Source organism: Diabrotica undecimpunctata, chromosome 4, assembly GCF_040954645.1.
Source record: "Diabrotica undecimpunctata isolate CICGRU chromosome 4, icDiaUnde3, whole genome shotgun sequence".
Lineage (NCBI taxonomy): Eukaryota > Metazoa > Arthropoda > Insecta > Coleoptera > Chrysomelidae > Diabrotica > Diabrotica undecimpunctata.
In genome coordinates this window covers 35,806,470-35,829,344 of record NC_092806.1, presented here as the reverse complement: position 1 = coordinate 35,829,344, position 22,875 = coordinate 35,806,470, and the positions used below count along the sequence as shown (strand labels likewise).

Sequence of the window (22,875 nt, the reverse complement as noted above, 5' to 3'; positions counted from 1 at the left end):
GACACCGCTTAAACAATTCATAGAGAGATTGAATATCCTGATGGTTATCTTAATCCTATTTACACCTGTTACAAATATTAAGTTTATAGTGCTGTCAAATTATTGGCTTGTTAGTTAATCAATTTAATTAATTTTAAGACGTCAAAGATCGTTCTTTGTAACGTAAAACGCGAGAAACACGACAAGCTACGAAATAAAAAGGCGCATAGCAATAGCAAACAGAACTGTTTACGGCCTCCAGAAACATTTAAAAAATAAAAATATAAAACGTGCAGTAAAGCTCAATATATACAAGGCCTTAATAATCGTGGACCTTATCTCAAAATGATGAAAGATCTCTTGTTATTTTTGAGAGAAAAATTCTTAGAAAGATTTTTGGGGCGGTAAATGAAAATAAGCTGTGGCGTCGAAGATACAACTTTGAACTATATCAGTTATACACCAATCCAGATATTGTGAAATTCGTTAAAGTGCAGAGACTTAGATGGGCTGGACACATGACTAGGATCATGAATACACGAAGAGATTAACATTTTCAAAACCAGAGGCCACAAAAACAGAGAACGACCACGAAGAAGAAGATGGATTGATGATGTGGAAGAAGACGTACAGGTTCTAAGGGCCAGAAAATGGAGGGAAGTTGTCAGAAATCGACAGGAGTTGCGACTTCTTTGTGAGCAGGTCAAGATCTACAACGGATTGTCGAGCCACTTATGATGATAAAAGATCGTTCTTTGTTAAACTGTTTCCGAGTTGGAAGTGATACGTTAACCTAATATCGTCTCTATTTTAAAGTCAGCTAGTAAAATTTATCCGTAACAGTCATTGTTGGACGAACAAGAAGTCTAATTCCTCTATGAATAAATGTGGATGAAGAAACTTTGCTGAGATTTCCAGCATGGCATGACCTCTGGACATGCTCAATATTTATTTCATTTGCATAAGCTCTCGCATTAAACCGTATAGATGGTTAAGGTACGAATATCAATATTCTGGGATATTGATCCTATTGTAGTAAGGTAGTTTACCAATACTTGTTAAACATAAATAATTCTTACCTAACATAAATATAAACTTATATCAATTTACTAATGTTTGTATTTTGAGAACGATTTCCGAAGTGGAAATTGAAACGTCAATAAACGTACTTTAACCTTTAATTGTGGCTTATTCCCATTTAAATAGTAATTACTATAAACATAAACGTTTAATACCTAAAGATACAATGAACACTTGTGAACTTAAACTAACCTACTGACGTTGGGGAATGCATGAATTGTTTTGTATGTCTACCTATAAGTAACAAGGTACCTGGATATGATGATAATTGTATATTGGAGTAAGTTATGATTCACGCTAGTCAATGCCTTTTTTTATTGTTTACATTCGTGTTAGCTATTCGAGACTAAAAACAGTTAATATAATGATGTAGTGCAATTAAATGCATTTCATTACAAGTTCATTTAACTAAGGATCCAAAAGGAACCTCACTCCAATACCAACCTTACATCATTCATCATTAAAATAGTTGACTGATGTCGGAATGGTCAATCATAAGGTAAACCGTATAATAATAAGTGGTTTCCAGGGGTCGTAATGCAGCAAAAAAATGATATCGTCAAATTAAACACGGTGTACAGATTTTAAGAAAAACAAACATGAGTTCTTCGTATTTCATAAACCTAACCATACTGACACGACTACACACAATTCATTCTTCCATCCTACACAACATAAAATGGCAGCCTACCATAGCATGTTACATAGATTAATAGAAATTCTGATGTCAAAATACAACTTTTATATCGAATTAATTATTATTAAGCAAATAGCAATAAACAATGGATGCAACGAACAAAAAATTAATAAAATTTTAAATAAAAACCTACATAAGAAAACCCCGAAATTATTATTTCCACCACCAGAGAAAATACACAGTACCTTCTGCACGATTACATACACTGTGTGTCAGCCAAATGGAATAAATTAGCTAATAAAAACTTTTTATACTGGGTGTATCAGATAACTGTGGCCAATACCAACTTGCTTATTTTAAATAGAACACCCTGTATATTAATTAATTTTTAGATTCCTCAGATCATTTTAGACATTTTTTGAATACAATGCCCTCTACCCATCTCTGACATATTAAGTAAAATGCAAAAATTCACATTTAGAAAAGAAAATTGTTTATTTGTCGAAAGTCGCTACCACTGTCTTAATACTTCTTGCCCATTTAGGTTTTGGTAATGATAAACCAAGCAAAAACTATTTAAGCATTCCTTTTTATTGATGTTAAAAAAAACAAAAAATTATTTACTTTGGTTTGAAACGCCAATGTTTTATTATTCCATGACAGAAGTAGTTGTCAGTGCTATAGTCGTTTAAATTTCATTAACGCAAGCCAGAAAAATGGTTCATTTAACAGAAATGCACAAAATTACAATTATGTAGATGATTGGCTATGAAGATAAGACACGGACGCAAATTAAAGTAGCTCGTTTATTTCACGAAGCATTTGCTGATTTGCCGCCCATATTTTAAGGGACAATTAGTAAAATAGAGAAGCAATTCCACGAGCTGGGCCATGTTAGGAAGGTAAAAAAAGAAGCTGCCAATCCAATAAGTAAGGTGTACGTACCCACAATACATCTGTTCAAAAAGCAGTCCCAGTACTCGATATTAGCTACTCATCGGTTATTCGAATATTACAAGAAAACAAAATACATCCCTATAAAATTATACAAACTCAGGCTCATGAAAGATGATTTTGACAGGAGAACGTATTTTGTGAACAAATGATGTCAATGTTAGACAGCAATGTGATCCAATTAGAACAAGTTTTGTTTTCTGATCAGTGCATCTTTACTCTTCACGGCCATGCTAATCGGCAAAATTGCCTCTATTGGTCCAGGGAAAATCCTCACTGGATGAGAGAGGGCAATACTCAATACTCTGAGAAGGTTAACGTGTGGGCAGGAATTATTGAAGATCAAATCATAGGTCCCTTTTTAATAGATGGCAATTTGAATGGCGATAATTATTCCTGATCCAGGAAACCCACAAGTTCCAGCGAATATGATATGGTTTCAATAAGATGGAGCACCACCCCACTACCAAATCCATGTCCGGCAGTACCTCAACCACATATTTCCAAATCGATAGATAGGGAGGCGAGGAGCGATGGAATGGCCACCACGATCCCCCGATTTGACGCCATTAGACTTTTTCTTATGGGGATATGTGAAAAGTATTGTATATAAAACTAAACCCACTGACTTAGCCGACTTCCGAAGACGAATAACGCTTGCGATTAGATCGATCACATCTTAGATGTTGAGTAACGTTAGAAGAAATTTCTGTTCACGGTTAGGGTGTTCGTGGGGAGCATTTTGAACATCTCCTATATTGACATTTTTTTGACATTTGTATTATTTAAAAATTTAAGATTAGAATAAAATTAAATTAAAATAAAATCCACAAGGAAAATAATTCCTGTAGCTGGCTGTATACCACGTATAACAAAAGAGGTTAGTCTTTGTATGTGGGTATATTTTATTTTATAAAAACCCTTAAAAGGGCAACATTACAAGCACGAACGTTTTCGGAACAACTGTTCCATCATCAGGTTAAAATACCTAAAATAAGTATAAACCATTTAATTACAGCAAACGTGGTTTAAAATTTTGACTAAGGTTAAAAAACAATAAAATGGTTATACTTACAGGTTACCATGCCTGAGCCACCAAAATATTTGGGTAAAAACCCTTTAAAATGTAATGTGTTACCAAAGATTGTACATGTTGTTGATAATATTATATGATGTTTAATATTTTAATTAGATTTTACTTCAGGTAACATACACCCATGCTTAAGTGAGTTCCAGTGTCCGGAGAGTAAACCTCTTCAAACGGACTACGGTTGGCAACTGATTGATAAAATACCAATGAATGGTGTCAAAAACAAAATGTCAATGAACCATGAAACAGTGTTAGTTAAACATTATATTACTACAGCCAAAAGATTAAAAAACTTTGATGATGTTAAAATGATAACAGCAATCCAGGTGTTGGGATTTAAAAATTTTTTCTATAATTATTTAATATTGGATATAAAATGTAAATTACTGGTGTTGTTTAATGTCATGTTTAAGAGGATGACGTATGCATTAGGCAGCTTATGTTACTCTTTATCGTATGGAGTGTGGTCTAAAAGGTGTAATTTGTGAAGAATTAGCTGAAATATATGGAAATGTCCTTTTATGTTGCTTACATCTAGGACAAGGAAAAATAAATAGTATATATTTGTAGCTAATGTAAGACTTAATATATAGATGAAATTGTTTAATACTGCTTGTATCGTAAAAATTTTTAATATAAGTGAGTCCAATAGATTGAAAAAAGGGGATTGAAAATCTTCCGGCTGAAGGAATTAAAGTTATAACATATGTGATTAAATTTTAAAAAATTTTTTTGGAAAGACTGAGATCCTCAGAGACTTGGCAGGAATAAAAGTAAATGAAATGACTAAAGAATAAAGGAGAGTGGGTCAAAGGGAAATGAATGAGTTAATCAACAAAATTAGAGATGATAGAGGTCCTTCATGCTTAAAGCATCTAGCACCCTGAACAAAATATATGTTGGTTATATTAAATTCGACACATAAAAGCTTGAAATTTTATCTGTGAGTATGGTGTACTAAGTTGTTGACTAAGAGAGGGGGGAGCAATGGTTGATTAAGGGTTTAGGTAAAGTGGGAGAGAGTGTATTCTGATGAATTGCTGGATTGTGTTTAAATGTTTACTGAGTTTAGAACTAATGAGTGGATGGTAGATATATGAAAAGACAGAGAACTAGCAAAAGAAAAAAGAATGGACAGGAATATGATGTAAACGTGAAGATTGTCAAATAATGAAATAGTGAGGTATAAAAGATATGATGTTAACAATAGGGGGCTGAAAAAATTTTTTTGGAGGGAGTGTTGTGACAGTAGTGTAGAGAGAATGGTTGTTTTAAAAAGCAACGATTGTTGAGAAGGATTAAGGTGTTGATGTTTATAGAGGAAGGTCAGATAAAGAAGATGGGGTAAATTTGAGAAGTGTGGGTTATGAGAAGAGTTTAAAATTTAAAAAATTTAAAAATTTAAAAATTTTGGACCCTTTTTTCAATCTATTGGACTCACTTATATTAAAAATTTTTACGATACAAGCAGTATTAAACAATTTCCTCTACATATGAAGTCTTACATTAGCTACAAATATATACTATTTATTTTTCCTTGTCCTAGATGTAAGCAACATAAAAGGACATTTCCATATATTTCAGCTAATTCTTCACAAATTACACCTTTTAGACCACACTCCATACGATAAAGAGTAACATAAGCTGCCTAATGCATACGTCATCCTCTTAAACATGACCTTAAACAACACCAGTAATTTACATTTTATATCCAATATTAAATAATTATAGAAAAAATTTTTAAATCCCAACACCTGGATTGCTGTTATCATTTTAACATCATCAAAGTTTTTTAATCTTTTGGCTGTAGTAATATAATGTTTAACTAACACTGTTTCATGGTTCATTGACATTTTGTTTTTGACACCATTCATTGGTATTTTATCAATCAGTTGCCAACCGTAGTCCGTTTGAAGAGGTTTACTCTCCGGACACTGGAACTCACTTAAGCATGGGTGTATGTTACCTGAAGTAAAATCTAATTAAAATATTAAACATCATATAATATTATCAACAACATGTACAATCTTTGGTAACACATTACATTTTAAAGGGTTTTTACCCAAATATTTTGGTGGCTCAGGCATGGTAACCTGTAAGTATAACCATTTTATTGTTTTTTAACCTTAGTCAAAATTTTAAACCACGTTTGCTGTAATTAAATGGTTTATACTTATTTTAGGTATTTTAACCTGATGATGGAACAGTTGTTCCGAAAACGTTCGTGCTTGTAATGTTGCCCTTTTAAGGGTTTTTATAAAATAAAATATACCCACATACAAAGACTAACCTCTTTTTTTAAATTAAAATAATAAATATTAATTTTTATTGTAATAAAAAAGTTTAAAAGTTTAAAAAGTTTAAAGGAAAATACTATATTGGTGTATATTAATATAGAAAATATATATTAATATAGAAGGTAACAAAATCCAATGAACAGCAAAAGAAACAAACCAGAACACGACAACTCATCCGACGAGGAGGAAGCCTTCAAAAGAAGCAAAGCCACGTTAAGAACACCTCCAAAGCATAACATAAAAAATCGCGATATGGAAGAACTAAAGAAACTACTAGAAGAAATAAATAAGGAGATTAAAACGGAGATAAAAGAGCTGAAAACAGAAATGAAGGAAGAAAATCAGGAGATCAGAAGATATATAAATGAAGTTAAAGAAGAGATAAAACTAAATAATGAAGAAATAAAAATCATAAAGCTGGAAATAGAAAGGGTGAAGGAAGAATGGACAAAGGAGAAAGAAGAACTGAAAAGAGAAAACGAACTAACCAAAACCGATAACAAAAAGATAACGGAAGAATTAAATGATCTAAAACACTCATTGGAAAGATTAGAAAAAGAAAAAAGAAAGAAGAATATAATCATTAGTGGAGCAAAAATAGACTCTGAAGACCCAAAAACATTGAAAGAAGGAATGACTACCATGTTAGAAAATCATCTTGAAGTCAAAACTAATATTAAAAGAGCACAAAAAATAGGCACAAAAACATGCTTAATTGAACTAGAAAGCGAAGAAGAAAAAACAACAATCTTAAGAAACAAATACAAACTTAAGAATGTGAAGACCAAAAAAATATGGATTACAGAGGATCTCACAAAAGGAGAGAGAGATAAAATGAAAGCTTTAAGAGATAAAGCAAGAGAAATGAGGGAAAATGGAAAAATGGTCAAAATAGGATACAATAAAATCACAGTAGATGGCAAGGAATGGAGATGGTGCTATAAACAAGAAAAAGTAGTGGAAATAGAGAGTTCAAAAAACTACCAGAGCAACATAAAAAGAACCAAGGAGAGGTCAAGCAACGAATAAAGAAAGAAGAATTACAAAATAAAACGGACAATGATGATAAATGTTTAGTTTTAAATAGTAATAGGAATAGGATTAAAAATGTAAATGATAAGTATGCCATTAGAAATATGACTTGTGATAGGAATATGGGTATTAGGCTTACTAACAGTAGTGATAATATTATAGTTAGGGGGAATATCAAAAATGATATTGATGAATTAGAAATAAAAACGGTAATAAAATAAATAACGGATATAATGTTAATAAAAAAACCAGGGAGCATGAAATCAACGTTAACACCAATAATGGAGAAGAAGAATACAGTAATAAGGAAATACATCTTAACAAGACAAATCATATAGGAATAGCGACATGGAATGTGACATCTCTGACCGGCAAGGAAATAGAAGCTACGGAAGAAATGGAAAAAATGAACGTACAAATAATGGGAATAAGCGAGACAAAAAAGATAGGGAAAGGACACATCAATATCAATGAGAAATATAGTCTATATTATTCCGGAGTACCACAGGGCCACAGAGCAAAAGAACGTGTCGGTATAATAGTTAATAAAAGAATAGAATCAAGAATAACAAACTACGAAGCAGTGTCATCTAGAATAATCACAGCCCAAATAGAACTAAAAGACAAGATAGGAATAATACAAATATACGGACCAACAGAAGGTAATGAAGAAGAGATAATGATAGAATTCTACAACGAACTCCAAAACGCATTAGACAAATTAAGAGAGACAAGAGAAAAAATAATAATCTTAGGCGATTGGAATTCAAGAGTAGGTAAGGATATTAACAGGGGATTAGGATGCATTGGACAATATGGGGAAGAAACATTAAATAGAAATGGAATTAAAATGCTGGAATTCTGCCAAACCAATGACCTGATAATAGGAAACACATTCAGTGAGCAAACCATTAACGAAAAATATACATTTGTGGCTGAAGAGAAAAATGCGAAAAGCTTAATCGATTATATAGTCTATACGAGAAACCTAGAACAAAATATAAAAAACATCTTAACGGAAAAGGAACCTGAACTGTCTACACAACACAGGATGGTCACTGCAAAACTGGAGGATGAAAAAATGGAGGAAGTGGAAAGAAAAGGGTAGAAGTAAATGTAAACAAACTAAAGATAAAAAGTGTGCGAGAATTTTACACGGAGGAAACTAACAAAAGACTGAGACAAATAGAGCGCCAAAAAGAAACATGGACAATGAAAGAAAGATGGAATACTTACAGTGAAGTATTAAAGACAACAGCAACTGAAGTGTGTGGAATCAAAAAATCTAATAAACAGTTAAAAAGGACAAGGTGGTGGAATAAAGAAGTGAAGACAGAAATAAAAAAGAAGAAAATAGCATGGAAAAAATACCTCGAAACGGGATTAGAAGAAGATAAAGAAAAATACTATAGGCAGAGACGACTGGCAAAAAAGACAGTCACACAAGCAAAAACAAAAACATGGAAAGAATTTGGAGAAGAACTTCAGGAAGAATATATAACAAATAATAGAAACTTTTGGACGACAATACGACACATACGGCAGGGAAAACGAAAGGAAATAAACGCAGTAAGAGATACTTCAAACCAAATACAAATAAGCCCACAACAAATTGTTAGGGTATGGAAAGAATATTATGAGAAAAAATTTGATACCGAAGTGATAAAGGAAGACAATATAATCAATGAAGGCGAAGAAAACACAGAGCCAGAGCAAATAAGTAGAGAAGAAGTAATAGACGGATTATCAAATATAAAAATAGGCAAGGCAGGTGGAGATGATGAAATTGAACCGGAAATGGTAAAATACATGGGAGAAGAAGGAATAAACTGGCTATGGAAAATATATAAAGAGGCGTGGGAAAAACAAACAATCCCTAAAGACTGGCAGAACAATATCATCGTACCAATATACAAAAAAGGAGAACATGTAAACTGCGACAACTATAGGACAATATGTCTGTCATCGGTGTGCTTTAAAATATATACGAAAATAATAGAGAAGAGACTGAGACAAGAAGTAGAAATGGTATTGGGAGAAGAACAAATGGCATTTAGACCGGGAAGACAGACAAATGACAACATATATATCATTAGAAACCTAATAGAAAGAAGCATAGATACGGGAAAAAAACTAGTATTAGCATTCATAGACCTAAGAGCAGCATTTGACACGATAGAAAGACATATTATAGGGAAATGCTTGAGGAAAATTAACGTACCTAATGCATTGATAAAAATTATAGAAAGTACTTACAAAGAGGTAAAAGGAAGGGTACAAATAACAGGGGAAAGATCGGAAGCATTTAATTGGAAGAGAGGTATTAAACAAGGAGATAGTCTCAGCCCTTTGCTATTCATAATAGTAATGAACGAATTGATAAGAAACACTAGAGTCAGAACTAATCAACTACAGACAATAATAGGTTACCGCAGATTACAACCGGTAACAATAGAGTCCTTAATGTATGCAGACGACATAGTACTAATAGCAGATTCCGAGAATAAAATGCAGAAACTAATGGATATATGGGTAGAACAAATAGAAGAACTTAAAATGGAGATAAACGAGGAAAAAAGTAAGATAATGATAATCAGCGGCAAAGGAGATAAGGAAGATAATCAAATAAAGATAAAATGTAAAAACTCAGAATTGGAAATAGTAACAACTTACGAATACCTGGGAAGTATAATAACTAATGATGGAAAAATAGACTGGGAAATAACAAATAGAGCAAAGAAATCAAACAAGTTATATTATGCGTTAGCCCCAATAATGGGAAAAAGAGAACTTGCACGAGAAACAAGAATAAAAATATATAACACAATAGTGATACCGACTGTGCTCTATGCAAGTGAAAACTGGACCATTCTGGAAAAACATAAGAGCATGATAAACGCAATGGAGATGAGACATCTAAGAAAGATAGTTGGAAAGACAAAATGGGATAGATTAAGCAACGAGACTATTAGGAGAATGGCCAACCAGGAACCGATAATGAACAAAATAGCAAAGAGACAAATGAACTGGTATGGGCATCTGATGAGGATGCAATCCAATAGAATAACAAGAAAAATTTATGAAGCAAAAAACATCGGAAAAAGAAAAAGAGGCAGACCAAGAAAAAAATGGATACAGCAAGTAGTAGAGGCGGGAAAACTTAAACAAAAATCACTCGAGGAATTGAAAATAATGGCAGGAAACAGGAAAGAATGGAAGAGGTGGGTAAATGGAAATTAAAATAGCTAGCCCAAATCCGACACCCTCATTAGGGTAAAAGGAAGGGGAGAAAGAAAGAAAGAAAGAAAGTATTATTTAGAAGTTTTTAAATATGTTGTAGCGACTTTCGGCAAATAGATGATTTTCTTTTCCAAATGTGAATTTTTGCATTTTACTTAATATTTCCGACGATAGGACATTGTATTCAAAAAATGTCTAAAATGGTCTAAGTAATCTAAAAATGAACTAATATACAGGTTGTTCTATTTAAAATAAGCATGTTGGTATTGGCCCCGTTATCTGATACACCCCGTATAAAAAGTTTTTATGAAAAAAAAAGCGCAACTATAAATACTAATCGACGTATTCGACCGTTTTTTCGAATACTCCCTCATTTATTTATTAGCTAATTTATTCCATTTGGCTGACACACAGTGTATATAGGCAAGATATCAACAAAAATAGCCAAACACATAAAAAAGAGAGGAATAACACCAGATTTTAGAACAAACAACAACTGAGGCAAATATATTAAAAACAACAAGGGCCAAAATAAAAAGTGGTGTATACAAAGTTAAATGTGACTGCCCAAAAACTTACATCGGCCAAACTAGTAGAACTTTTAACAAACGTATAGCAGAACATTAAATAATAGAAAAACAGATTCTACATACGCACTTCTCCTACTAGATCATAATCATTCTTTTAATGACGAATTTCAAATTCTTCACATCGAAAATAAGGGCCTTTAGCTATCTTTATTAGAATCTATGGAAATTACCAAATTAAAAAATACAGACATAATTCTGAATGACCAACTTGAGACAAACAGTTCTCCCATTCTTAACCTATTCAGTTAAAGACTATAAAGTGTAAACACATACCAAAAATAGATCACCTGAGAAAGGCACTCTGCCGAAACAGCTATAGTGGTAAGATATTAAAATAAATTTTGTGGAAGTTTTGAAAACAAAGTTTTTAGTGTTTTATTAGTAATCACAATTTTACTGTTTTTAGTTTCCGCACAAAGGCATAAAATGTTTCACGATAATGTATTTTCGGTATCTGTAGCTATATGAATTTTTTTAGTTTTCAACAGAATCATTAAAATTAATACTATTACGCTGTTTAAAAACAAATAATGAAGATAAGAATGATACCTTATTTATTATGATATAAGGCGAGTTAATCCAATTTGGTATTTTTCAGTAGTATGTGAACAATAGGTGTTTTTAAAGTGGAGAGTGCTCATTTTTAAGCTTTTAAAATTATGACATTTACCAGAAGACTTAGACGAGTTAGTTTTAAGTTTGGTTTTATTAACGAAGGTACGCTATCTGTTATTTTTTTTAATTACCGTGCATATGACATCTATGGTCATGAGCACGATTTAATCACCGTTTACATGGTATATAAAATAAATTATAAATAATATAGTTTAAAAAACGTTTCAATTTTTAATTTTTCACTTGCATAGTATTTATTTATTTTACCTTGGATACGGTTACTATAAATACACTTGTTATATCCTAATGCATAATAAGCTAGCGTTATGGCCTATAATGCCCTATTCTATAAAAAAAAGCAAATTTTATAGAACGGAGTTTTTTTTATTTTAAACAATTTTCAAAGAAGTAAATATTATAAAACTAACATTTCTTAACCTTAATAATTGATAAAATTTAGAACCTGAACCGCTTCCAAAACTATATTAGATAAGAAGTATCAGCATTTTCGTTAAAAATTAATGTGGATAGCAAAATGGACTAAAATAAATCAATTATAAACGTGAACTTAATATAAAAAAGGAACAAAAATTAACATACCAATTCCATGGTCTTATTTATGTCAGCTATTTTATTTTTCAATTTTCATTGACCGTTTGATATACAATGGCCTGGATTGAAGCGGCAATAAATTTTCTGTTGCCTTTATTGCACTTTCTCGGGTATTTTCTGGTAAATCCATAACTGAATATAAATCCAACTGACAACTTTATAATATAATCAACAAACGTCAAAATATTAACAACTGTCATAGCCTACTTCAAAAACTTTGTTTGTCATAGACTTCTAAAATATGCATATAGTAAGTCTAAATAAGTTTATTCCAGTGAATTTTCCAGGTGGAGAGAATAAGCTTCTTCAGTTTAGCTTTAAGACAGCTGCAGATTTATATATTAATAATGGTAATAAGTATATTAATAAGTGTCCACCACATAAGATGGTACTTAATTAGAATGACTGATATATTTTATGTTATAAGAAGCTGCTATAGTATTTTTCATATAAAAATGCGTGCACGTCATTCAAAATTTACGACGTCAGAAACCCCACAGCGTTGCCAACACATCATAATAGTTACTAAGTGAGGAATTTTTAAAATGTCAACTATTTGTCAAACTATTATATTAACAGTAAATACACTTAGTTTTAAGATTACTGCAACACACTAAAATACATAAGAAAACATTTTAATACAAACTTATATATTCTAAATTTGAAACTTACCACTTTTATAGCATTAATAATAAAAACGTCCCGCCATTATTTCTTGTTCAAAATAATCTATGCTATATGAAAGCTTATTAGCTGTCTACACACTATTTAGTTGTTTTGGCATAGCACAATCACAATACACAACAATAGTTAGTTTTTAAAGCTATTAATCTAAATTTAATATGTATTTATAAATACAATTTATTAATATATAATATATTATGATCAAATTGTGTAAGAAATCAAAACATAAACAAAATTCTTACTCTAAAAAAGCGGCAACACTTTAAACAATTTTACCACACGCTGAACTGTCAAAAAATTTGAAGTATTCCCATATCAGTTGCGTACAAATGTCTAATATATTTAATTAAAATTATTATTTGGTGGAATATTAGACTTGTAGAGTTATTTCATAAAATTTATATTAGTAATAATAACAAATGTTTTTGGTTATTTAATCAATATAATTCTAAAATTTCCAATATAATGATGATTACATTTTTCTGATTATTATACCATGTTGACGCCTATGAAAGATCGAGCAGTTCCGTATGGGTTTCGTATTATTAGCTGTGTTAGGAAAATTTGAACTCTAAGGTTGACATTCTGGAAATTTTAAATATAAGTGACGTTACTTTATATAAATTGTGACGTGCACGCATTTTTATATGAAAAATACTATATATGTCATGAGTATTTTGAACCAGAGGATGGTTGGTGAATGTAGTATTAAAAAAGAATATAGAGGAAAGTAAATCAGTGCATACTCGTAAGCCTATGTGTGTGTTCGGATATTATTGAGCATATTTACAAGCACGTGAGATAGCGAGTAATTCACAAGTGTCGGTAGTACACTAAGGAGTAATTTTGTAGAGTTCGATAGACTATTCTACAGTAGTTCCAGCACATCCACTGTGAATTTTAAGATATATTGTTATCTATGTAAGAGAGGTTTATCTCGTTTATTAAGAAAAGTTGTCTGCATGCATAAGAAAAGTGTGTAAAATTATTTATTTTTAATTTAACACATAAATTAATAATAGAGGCATTTCGAATTATGCTAACGTAACTTACAATCATAAGTAAGTCTATTAGATAATATAGTAAACACAGAAATTCAAGAGAGATGAGAAGTTCAAAATATTAAACAAGATGTACAAAGAGCATAAAAGCCCCCTAGAGAAATATTAACAGTCATAATTATTATACATATGTCTCTTCTTCGAGTAGTCTACTATTCTTATTGTTTAACATGGGTCTGTCTCTGTCCATTCTACGCCAAACTTCCAAGTTCATGGTTTAGATAGTCTAAGGTGTTCGCAACAGTCGCCATTACACCCACATTTCAAATGTCTATCGCTTAGAAGTCTACGCATTTTAAAAGTTTGCTTTAGCTATTTCAAGTCTAGCTTTGATTTGTAGATTTTCATTCTTTTAGCTACTCTAACTTGGAAACTTAGGTTATTTCTGCTTCGTATACATTTAGGCGTTCTGGTTAATTTGGATTCCAATTTACCGTTACTATCTTTTTCCATTACATCTTATATATATATATATATATATATATATATATATATATATATTATATCTTATAGTACAGAGGTACTGGTACTATATTTGACACAGTTAACGCATTGACATAATCCATGACACGTAGATACAATTCTTTTCCCTGGTCTGCATCTTTCTGTTATGAAACTGATGGCACAGACAAAGCTTCTCCAGTTCCCATATTTTTTGCAAAACCTATCTGTGGCTCATTCATTGGAAAACTTGGACAAATGTTATCTGGTCGAGCTGGATTTCCGTTTTGAATTCTTGTAGAGCCTTTTCTATTCCTGAAATCATTATACTTGCACTGTGCCTGTCTGATGTTGGCTATCGTTGTCGTCATAATCATCAGAAATATTGGTTATCTATAGATAGATACATTCAATGAGCTGGTTCTTGGCATATTCTACTGCAAGTTCTACCAGCCCTAGATAACATTCTCTAGCCTCACTTTTTTTAAATGGTCTAATAACTTCAAGACTGAACATTCCATGTAGCTCTTTGCCGTAGGCGTTTCTTTGTCTAATGTAAAGAACCGCATATTTGCCAGTCTGTCACACTGGCATAAAATATGCTCTGCTGTTTCTTCTTCTGGGTAACATAATCTGTATAGTTTATCATCTGCCAATCCCATAAGCTTTAACTGCCTATTCAGTTTACCGTGCCCTGTTAGTAGACCTACTATGGCTTTGACTATTTTCCTGTCTTTGCTTATTAGGTACATTTTGGCGAATATTCTGTAATGAACTGTTTCTGTTGTCTTTGTCTTGATTAATTTATCCACTATTTCATCGTAGCCATTCTTGTTATTGCCTTTCCAACGATGCAAAAGAGTTTAGTCCAACGAATCGCATTGATAAGCTTTGTTTGGCTATTTCATCTAATTTTTTATTGCCCTTACGACACACGTGCCCCGGTAACTAGGCTACCATAATCTTACTACGGTCTCCGAGTTAATTTAAGGTATCCACACAATCCTATATAGCTTAGAATTCACCTCTACAGAATTGAGTACCTTAAGAGCTGGCTGGCTATCCGTGAAGATGGCAGTTGAACGGTACATTATTTTCTGACTTTCTATTTCTTTCTCGCAGTGATGGATTGCCTTTGTTTCAATCTGGAAAATTGTGACATCCTTAGATAGACTTACTAGGAAATATATGCCTTTCTGTGTCCCTACTATACCGGCTCCTACACCCTCTGATCTTTTTAAGCCATCGGTGTACCAGGTAGCTTCTGTTTCACCTTTCTTGTATGTGTATCTCTTGTATATCAAGGAGCGTTTTATTGTCTTATTTTTAAACATGTTGAGTATTTACGAATTTTTGTGATTTTCTGTGATAAACTTTTGTGTGGATATTTACATTTGTGGATATGTAAGTACATGTCTTCTACTAAATTTACTTTATTTTACTTGCTCTATTTCCAAATAATTTATTTGGTGGCAAAAAAATCTAATGGTAATTAAAGACGAAATAATTAACAAGTGTCGAGAATCGAGTATCTGAGGGTAGAAATATCCAGCTTCAACAGCTTAAGCAGAGTGTACAAAATAAAACAAATAGAGAGCAGTTTATATATCAGTAGGTCTATCGGTTGTCATTAGGAAGAATAAAAATATAATAATTGATAAGAAAGTCCGTATATATAAATCATGTGTAAGACCAATAATGACAGCGACAGAACGGGGGCAAATACAGCGAAAGCAAAAAATATTTAGAACGTAAAAAATTAGAGCCTTCATCAATTGATGAGAAAACATTAACAAAATACCAAATATCCAAATAAGAGATCTCTGTAAAATACAGGATATTGTATGATGGGAAAGACAGAGAAGACGAGAATAAAACCAGCATATTACGTAAATGAATAGTCAGAGACAGATCTCTGTAAAATACAGGATATTGTATGATGGGAAAGACAGAGAAGACGAGAATAAAACCAGCATATTACGTAAATGGATAGTCAGAGACTGGCCTAAATGGCAAAAGAATTAAGACGAATAGTCACCAGACCACTTAAAAATACGTTTAAAAGATGGCGAGATAACTACAGTGAAGTTACAAATTCGACTTCCTCTTAATCTTAATAATATGTTATGTTCAATAAGGTTTGCAGTTCTATCAGAAAAGCATCATTTTATGGTTTAAAATACACTCTGTTATTCTAAATATCAATACTTTTGTTCTAAATTTATGAATTCAATCCCTGAAGTGAGAATCTGAAAAGGCCGCAAAATACGCTTCCACAGCTGTTATGGTTATGACCTCATCATTTGATAAAAAACGATTTCCATGCATGAATTTTTCTAGGTATTGAAATGGATGGAAGTCGCTAGAGGTTAAATCTGCTGAATGTTGTGGATGCTGCAACAATTCGAACTTTAATTCATGGATTGTAGCCATTATCAAAAGCTCATATAACACGGTGCATTGTCCTGATAAAAAACGTTTTTTTTTTTTCTTCTGCAAACCGGGTTTATGATTTTTTTCCCTTCAGCTGGTCTAAAAGGTTACAATTATATTCAGAATTTATTGTTTTACCACTTTACATGTAATCCACAAATAAAATTTATTTCATATCCCAAAAAACTAATGCTAACACCTAATTGGCCGATTTATGGACACGAACTTGTTTTTGAGCCGAATAACCAAGTTCACACAACTCCTTAGTCTCTTGTTTTGATTGAGAACTATGGTAATAGATCAATGTCTCATCCATAGTGTTCAATCGACAAACAAAATCAACTTTATCCTTTCATAAACGCTCTAAATGTTGCTGAGAATGTCGTAATCGAATGTGTTAGAGAATGCGGCACCTATTGTGAACACAGCGCTCTGTAATCATAATATATTTCAAAATGTTTCAAAGTATTTCTTACACAACCCAATGAATTTTTTACTAAATATTTTTTAGTCACTCGACGATTTTCCAGTACGATATCCTGTATTTTTTATACGATTTCTGGTGTTGTTGCTGTTTTTGGACGTCCTTGACATGGATCGGATCCAAGACTTGTACGACCATGTTTAAATTTAGCAACCAATCTTTCTACTTTATTTATTCAAAGTGAAGAGTCTTTAGACACTTTCAACATTCGTTCACAAATTTTCCTTGCTTTAAACATTCCAAAAATAAAAATTCAATCACTGCTGGATAGTTGATTTTTTCCATTGTAAAAATACACGTGACACGTCGATATCAAATTGATTTGTAAACAAGGAACTAATTGGCAGATTGAAATAAAACTTCACATACTTTCATATATTATAAAGAGTATACCAACATAACAAAAAAAAATCGGCTAGTAGCAACGCCTTCTCTTATCGAACTTCAAAACTTATTGAACAGCCTATTGTAAGATTAAGAGGAATATTCTTTTTAAAACAAGTTTTTTTTATTTAAAATAACTACTACATTGGCACCACAATCTTTAATATTTACGTTCTATAAAATTGGCAGTCATAAAGTTAATACGAATGATCAAAAATCATTTTATTAGCACATGATAATGTGTTTAGATACCAATGGAAAAGTTCAAAAGCAAGGTTAATAGGCGCGTGGTTGTCGACGAAAAAAATTAAAGTGAAGTAATCGTGTTATTTTCTCATTTTCGCGTTATCTCTGTAAACAAAACAAATGCTTGTGTTTATATTTATTTTATTTAACCGCTTCCAAACATAAACATTAGCTCTATTTTTTCTAAATAACAAATTTTTGTTACTATTTTAAATGATATATGTATCTATAAAACGACAAAACAAAAACAATTTGTAGACACAAGAATTAGAAATGCTGGCACATGTATTGTTAATTTGCGCAACTATTAGTTACATCCACTTTAGCATTATGAAATCTTGTTACTTATTTATAAGCTTGAATTGACGAGATTTCATTACTTTTCACATTTATTTTAATCATTTTGGTTGTTGGACTTTCAAATCACTTTCTATTTTATTTTTTCCTTACTTAATATTTTGCCTATGGTTTTCCACTCTTCTATACTTTTTTCATGTATTAATTTTGTATATATGCTTTTTATCTTTTATTATTTTACATAGTTATTGGCTGAATTTAGAGCTAATGAATAAATTAATTGCTTTATATCTTGTTTTATTTTTATATGTATAGTTCTATGTCATCTGAAATCTCATTTCGGCAATGTTTACAGCTCTTTGAATATAAAATTAAATAAGTGCAAATTTTACCACAAGTTTTAAGCCAAAGTACATCAAACTATGAATTTTTTTTAACTAATATGACGAAATAATCTAAATAAATTATAAATGAGTAATCATAAGTTGCCGTACTTACTTTTTCGTGGAAAGTTTTCGAAAAATGCTTACTTTTCCAGTTATTTTCAATTTTTTGGACCTTAGGCCTTCGAGTTTGTTTTCGTTTTGTTGGCCTCTAATGGCTTTACGACAACTCTTGTGCATTTGCAGAAGCTTTACTAAAATTTGAGTTTTTCATTTTTTGGTTCGATTGTTCATATTGGTCCCACGAGTAGCTAGGGAATGGCAGTCCACCTCTCGCAGAGCCCCGCTTGCAAGGGTAAGGTCTAAATACGATAGGGTGCAACCTGTTGTCTCAAAGTACCGTTTGCGACACTATAACCCAAGTGCCTTACAGCCTTTACTACGGTGTCTCACGGATTGGTTTGGGGAGTGTCTATCTACTATCTCCAGTGTAGATCAGCTGGATTTAGTTTTAACATGGCCATCTCGTCAAAGGTGCAATCAAAGATTACACACCCCCAATCGTTGTTGGGAGTACCCAGCGATCTTGGTATGGATTGAAATATGCATAGTTCTAGGACTCAACATGCAAAACCCGTTCCCTGATATATATTCCTTTCCCGCTCGGCTTTACGCTAATTAGAAAAGGATCATATCCCATAGCATCTATCGTACCATAGTCTGGTAAAATCTAGAACCTCATTGTTGCATGTCATTTTCTATTTTACAATTTTTATCATCGGAATAGCATATCATATTTATATAAGATGTTATTTAGCTGGTACTGAGTTTAAGGCACGAAACTTTTTTATTAATTTACTTCTGTAAATCGGGGTATTTTTTAACAAATCAAGAAAATATTTTTTTTCTATTATTATAACTAGACTGCATTTTAAGTGAACTGTATGGAACTATTTTTCTGATGGCTTTCTTCCGCCAAGTAGATATTCTCCTATTGCTCATATTGATGCTATCAAGGAACCTTTTTCTGGGCCTTCCTCCTTTTCTCTGACCAATGAGTCTATCAAAGGGCGTTGTTTTAGCTATGCCAGTCTCTTTCATCCGCATTGTATACCCTACTGAAAGTCCCAAAACTGAAACCAAAATCAAAATTTTCTGATTTTAGATCTGACATTATTGTTACTTCTTACAGTTCTGTAATCAGGTTAATAATCTGTCAATTACTACTTCTCACAGTATTCATTACATTTAGTAAGATATTGACAACGATAGTAAAACCCTTTCTGCTACTAACTGCAGAAAGGGTTTTAATATCATTGCCAAGCCCCTGTCCAATCATTGTCAAGCCCCTGCCCAAAATTACAAACCAGGGTCAGAATTAATGCCTGAAATAACTTCACATGAAATCAAAACGGCACTTTTAGAAATAAAAAATAACAAATCCCCTGGCGATGACGGAGTAGTAATCAAAGCGATCAAATTAGGTGGAAATAAAATTATCCAGGCTTTGGCCAAGCTTTTCACCGACTGCATCTACCAAAAAAAAACTATTTCTCAATGGAACAACAATGCAGTCATTATTTTATTACACAAGCAAGGAGACAGAACAGATCTAAAAAACTACCATCCTATCTGTTTGATTTCACAAATATATAAACTTTTCACAAAATCAAAAAAAGAGTGGGACGCTAAATTAGACTTCTATCAGCCTAGAGAACAATCTGGATTTACATTGGGATACAGCACTGACGACCACTTACTAGTGATAAAGAACCTGAGAGGGAAGTCTGTAGAATACAACAAACCATTGGCACTGATATTTATCGACTACAAGAAAGCATTCGATACTATAAGCCATCAGAAAATGTTAAAATCATTGACAAATGTCATTGACAATGCCAAACAGACGATTGCTACAGTAACATAATCAAATATATCTACCAAAATGCCACAACTAGCGTAAGACTATCTGAACAAGAAACGAATAAATTCTGTATACAGCGAGGAGTACGGCAAAGAGACACCGTCTCTCCAAAGCTATTCACAACACTTTTAGAACATACTTGTAAGAAAGCACATCTGAACGAGCATGGTATCAATATAAATGGAGACAAGCTCAGTCACTTGATATTTGCAGATGACATCATACTTATAGCCGATAGTATGGATGATGCAATAATAATGTTTGAAAATTTATATCACGCTTCCTTGGAGGTCGGACTAAAGATTAATACGAACAAGAGCAAATAATGATTAATTTGGTGCTAAATAAAAATATTGCTGTTGATGGAAGGGATATTGTGCAGACTAAATCGTATAAGTACTTTGGACATGAAATTCGGTTCGGTTGGGCAGAGATAACCAGACATGTAAGCTGCCACGTCGCATAGGATTAACCTGGACAGCGTTTGGTAAATTAAACTATGTATTTAAATTGGATCTACCCATATGCCTTAGAAGGAAAATCTTTGACCAATGTGTGTTACGTATACTCACTTATGGAGCGGAAACATTAACAGTCACAAAAAAGGTAGTAAATAAGATTCGCGTGACTCAGAGGACTATGGAGCGCCAGATGTTATGTATAATAAAAACAACAGACGCCATCGAAAAAATCTCGTCACTTAAATGGAATTGGACAGGATACCTAGCCAGATTACCAGACAACCGATGGACAAAACGTATTGTCATTGTTTAAATAGGACTAGTTAGACAATCCTTATGGAACAAACGTTTGACTTTCAGTCTGCCGTCATGTGGCGGCCTCTAGTCATAAATTTAAAAAACTATTAACAGAAACTTATTTCTCTGCAGGATTCTATTCGAGTATATTTTTACCTGTAATGCAAACCTGTACACGGATGCCAGATTTTGAAGAAAATATAAGACTTTAATAAAATGCTTATTGTTATTATCGTTGTATGCGTCTAGTGAAAGATAACTTGACTATTTCGAGCAAATATTTCAAATTGTTTTTATACTTTGAGACTTGTTAAATCTAAATCGGTTAGTAATCTATTTAAATGAAGTAGGTAAATGCTGCCATTTTTATTAGTTTACCAGATATTTAATTTGGTTTTATGATTTGCTAGAAAAGGATTAAATATTTAATTGAAATAGACTCGATTGCTATCGTCTTAGAACACTAATGCGGAGGTTTATGTTTTAGTCAAGACTTAAGTTTTATCATTGTTTAAAAAAGAAAATCTTTTTAAACAATGGTTTTATGTATGTTTTAAGAAAATTAAATTTTCAATCTTTTAATCTTTAAAATGACGTTTGAAAATATAGTAAATTTATGGGTATGGTTTTTTGATAATGCTTTTGAAACAAATAAACACATCGATATGCCACAACAAGAGGCAACACATATTTAGGGAAAAATTAATCTATGTGTTGGGATAAAAGGACTAATAATTAACAACACTTTAATAAATAGTATCCTTTATTTTATTTATTTATGTATTTTATAATATAAACATCATTTTTGTATTTCTGTTTACAATAATGAGAATGTTTTTTTCAAACAACTCGCCCGATTTGACCTGTTTATTGATGAAATAATTTTAAATGACATTTAATAAGTGATAGATATTGCAAAAATTAAATTCGCATTATTTTAATAGTTATATACCACTTATCAAAATTCTAATATCTACACATAGACAATATTAACGAAATAATAATTCAAGGTAAAAAAACAAAACAAAATTGTTTACATTAATAATTATAGAAATTGATTGTAACATTGTTTTCATGAACTAAAATAAGCAATGTATGTAGTGCGAAATACTATTGGCACGTGTTGAGGTTGTTTTGCTATCGAATACGTATGAAAAACGCGTGGTGTCGTTAACAAACCTTCCTCTTCTACCTGACTATATTTTTTTGGTTTGCATTTAGATATTTTTGGACAAAATTCTTACTGCATAGACATTTTTTTTTTAATCGGGTAGCTCCAGACTTTCCAATGCAGCATTACCTACAACAATATTATTATTAACACAACTGAAAAAAAGCAACTTTCTGCACAATAAAGTAAAAAAACAATTTAAGTTCTGTATTCAAAATATAAATAACTTGGCAGTTATGCCAATATATGTATATATATATATATATATATATATATATATATATATATATATATATATATATATATATATATAGTATGGGATCTAGTCTTTCACCAATTCTAAGTAGCTATGTCATGGATGATGTTATCAGTGATTGTATCAATTTTTCATTCCTTTTTTTTTAAAGATATGTAGATGATTTAGTTTTGGCACTTCCTAAACACAAAATTATTGAAATAGTCAACATTTTCAAGTATCATAAT

At 31.8% G+C, this 22,875-nt stretch overlaps 1 protein-coding gene across 5 annotated transcripts in view; it reads left to right on the top strand.

Annotated features, from left to right (window-relative positions):
- Tps1 (Trehalose-6-phosphate synthase 1) overlaps positions 1–22,875 on the top strand; it is a 127,003-nt gene that overhangs the window by 53,393 nt on the left and 50,735 nt on the right. Inside the window, exon 1 of one of the 5 annotated variants that reach the window (XM_072529352.1) lies at positions 11,488–11,616. The exons of the other annotated variants lie outside the window; for them this stretch is intronic. Within the exon in view, the coding sequence (XP_072385453.1) occupies positions 11,559–11,616 (58 nt within the window). The 5' untranslated portion in view covers positions 11,488–11,558. Of the gene's footprint in view, positions 1–11,487; positions 11,617–22,875 lie in introns of those variants that run through there. 5 annotated transcript variants of the gene reach the window in all.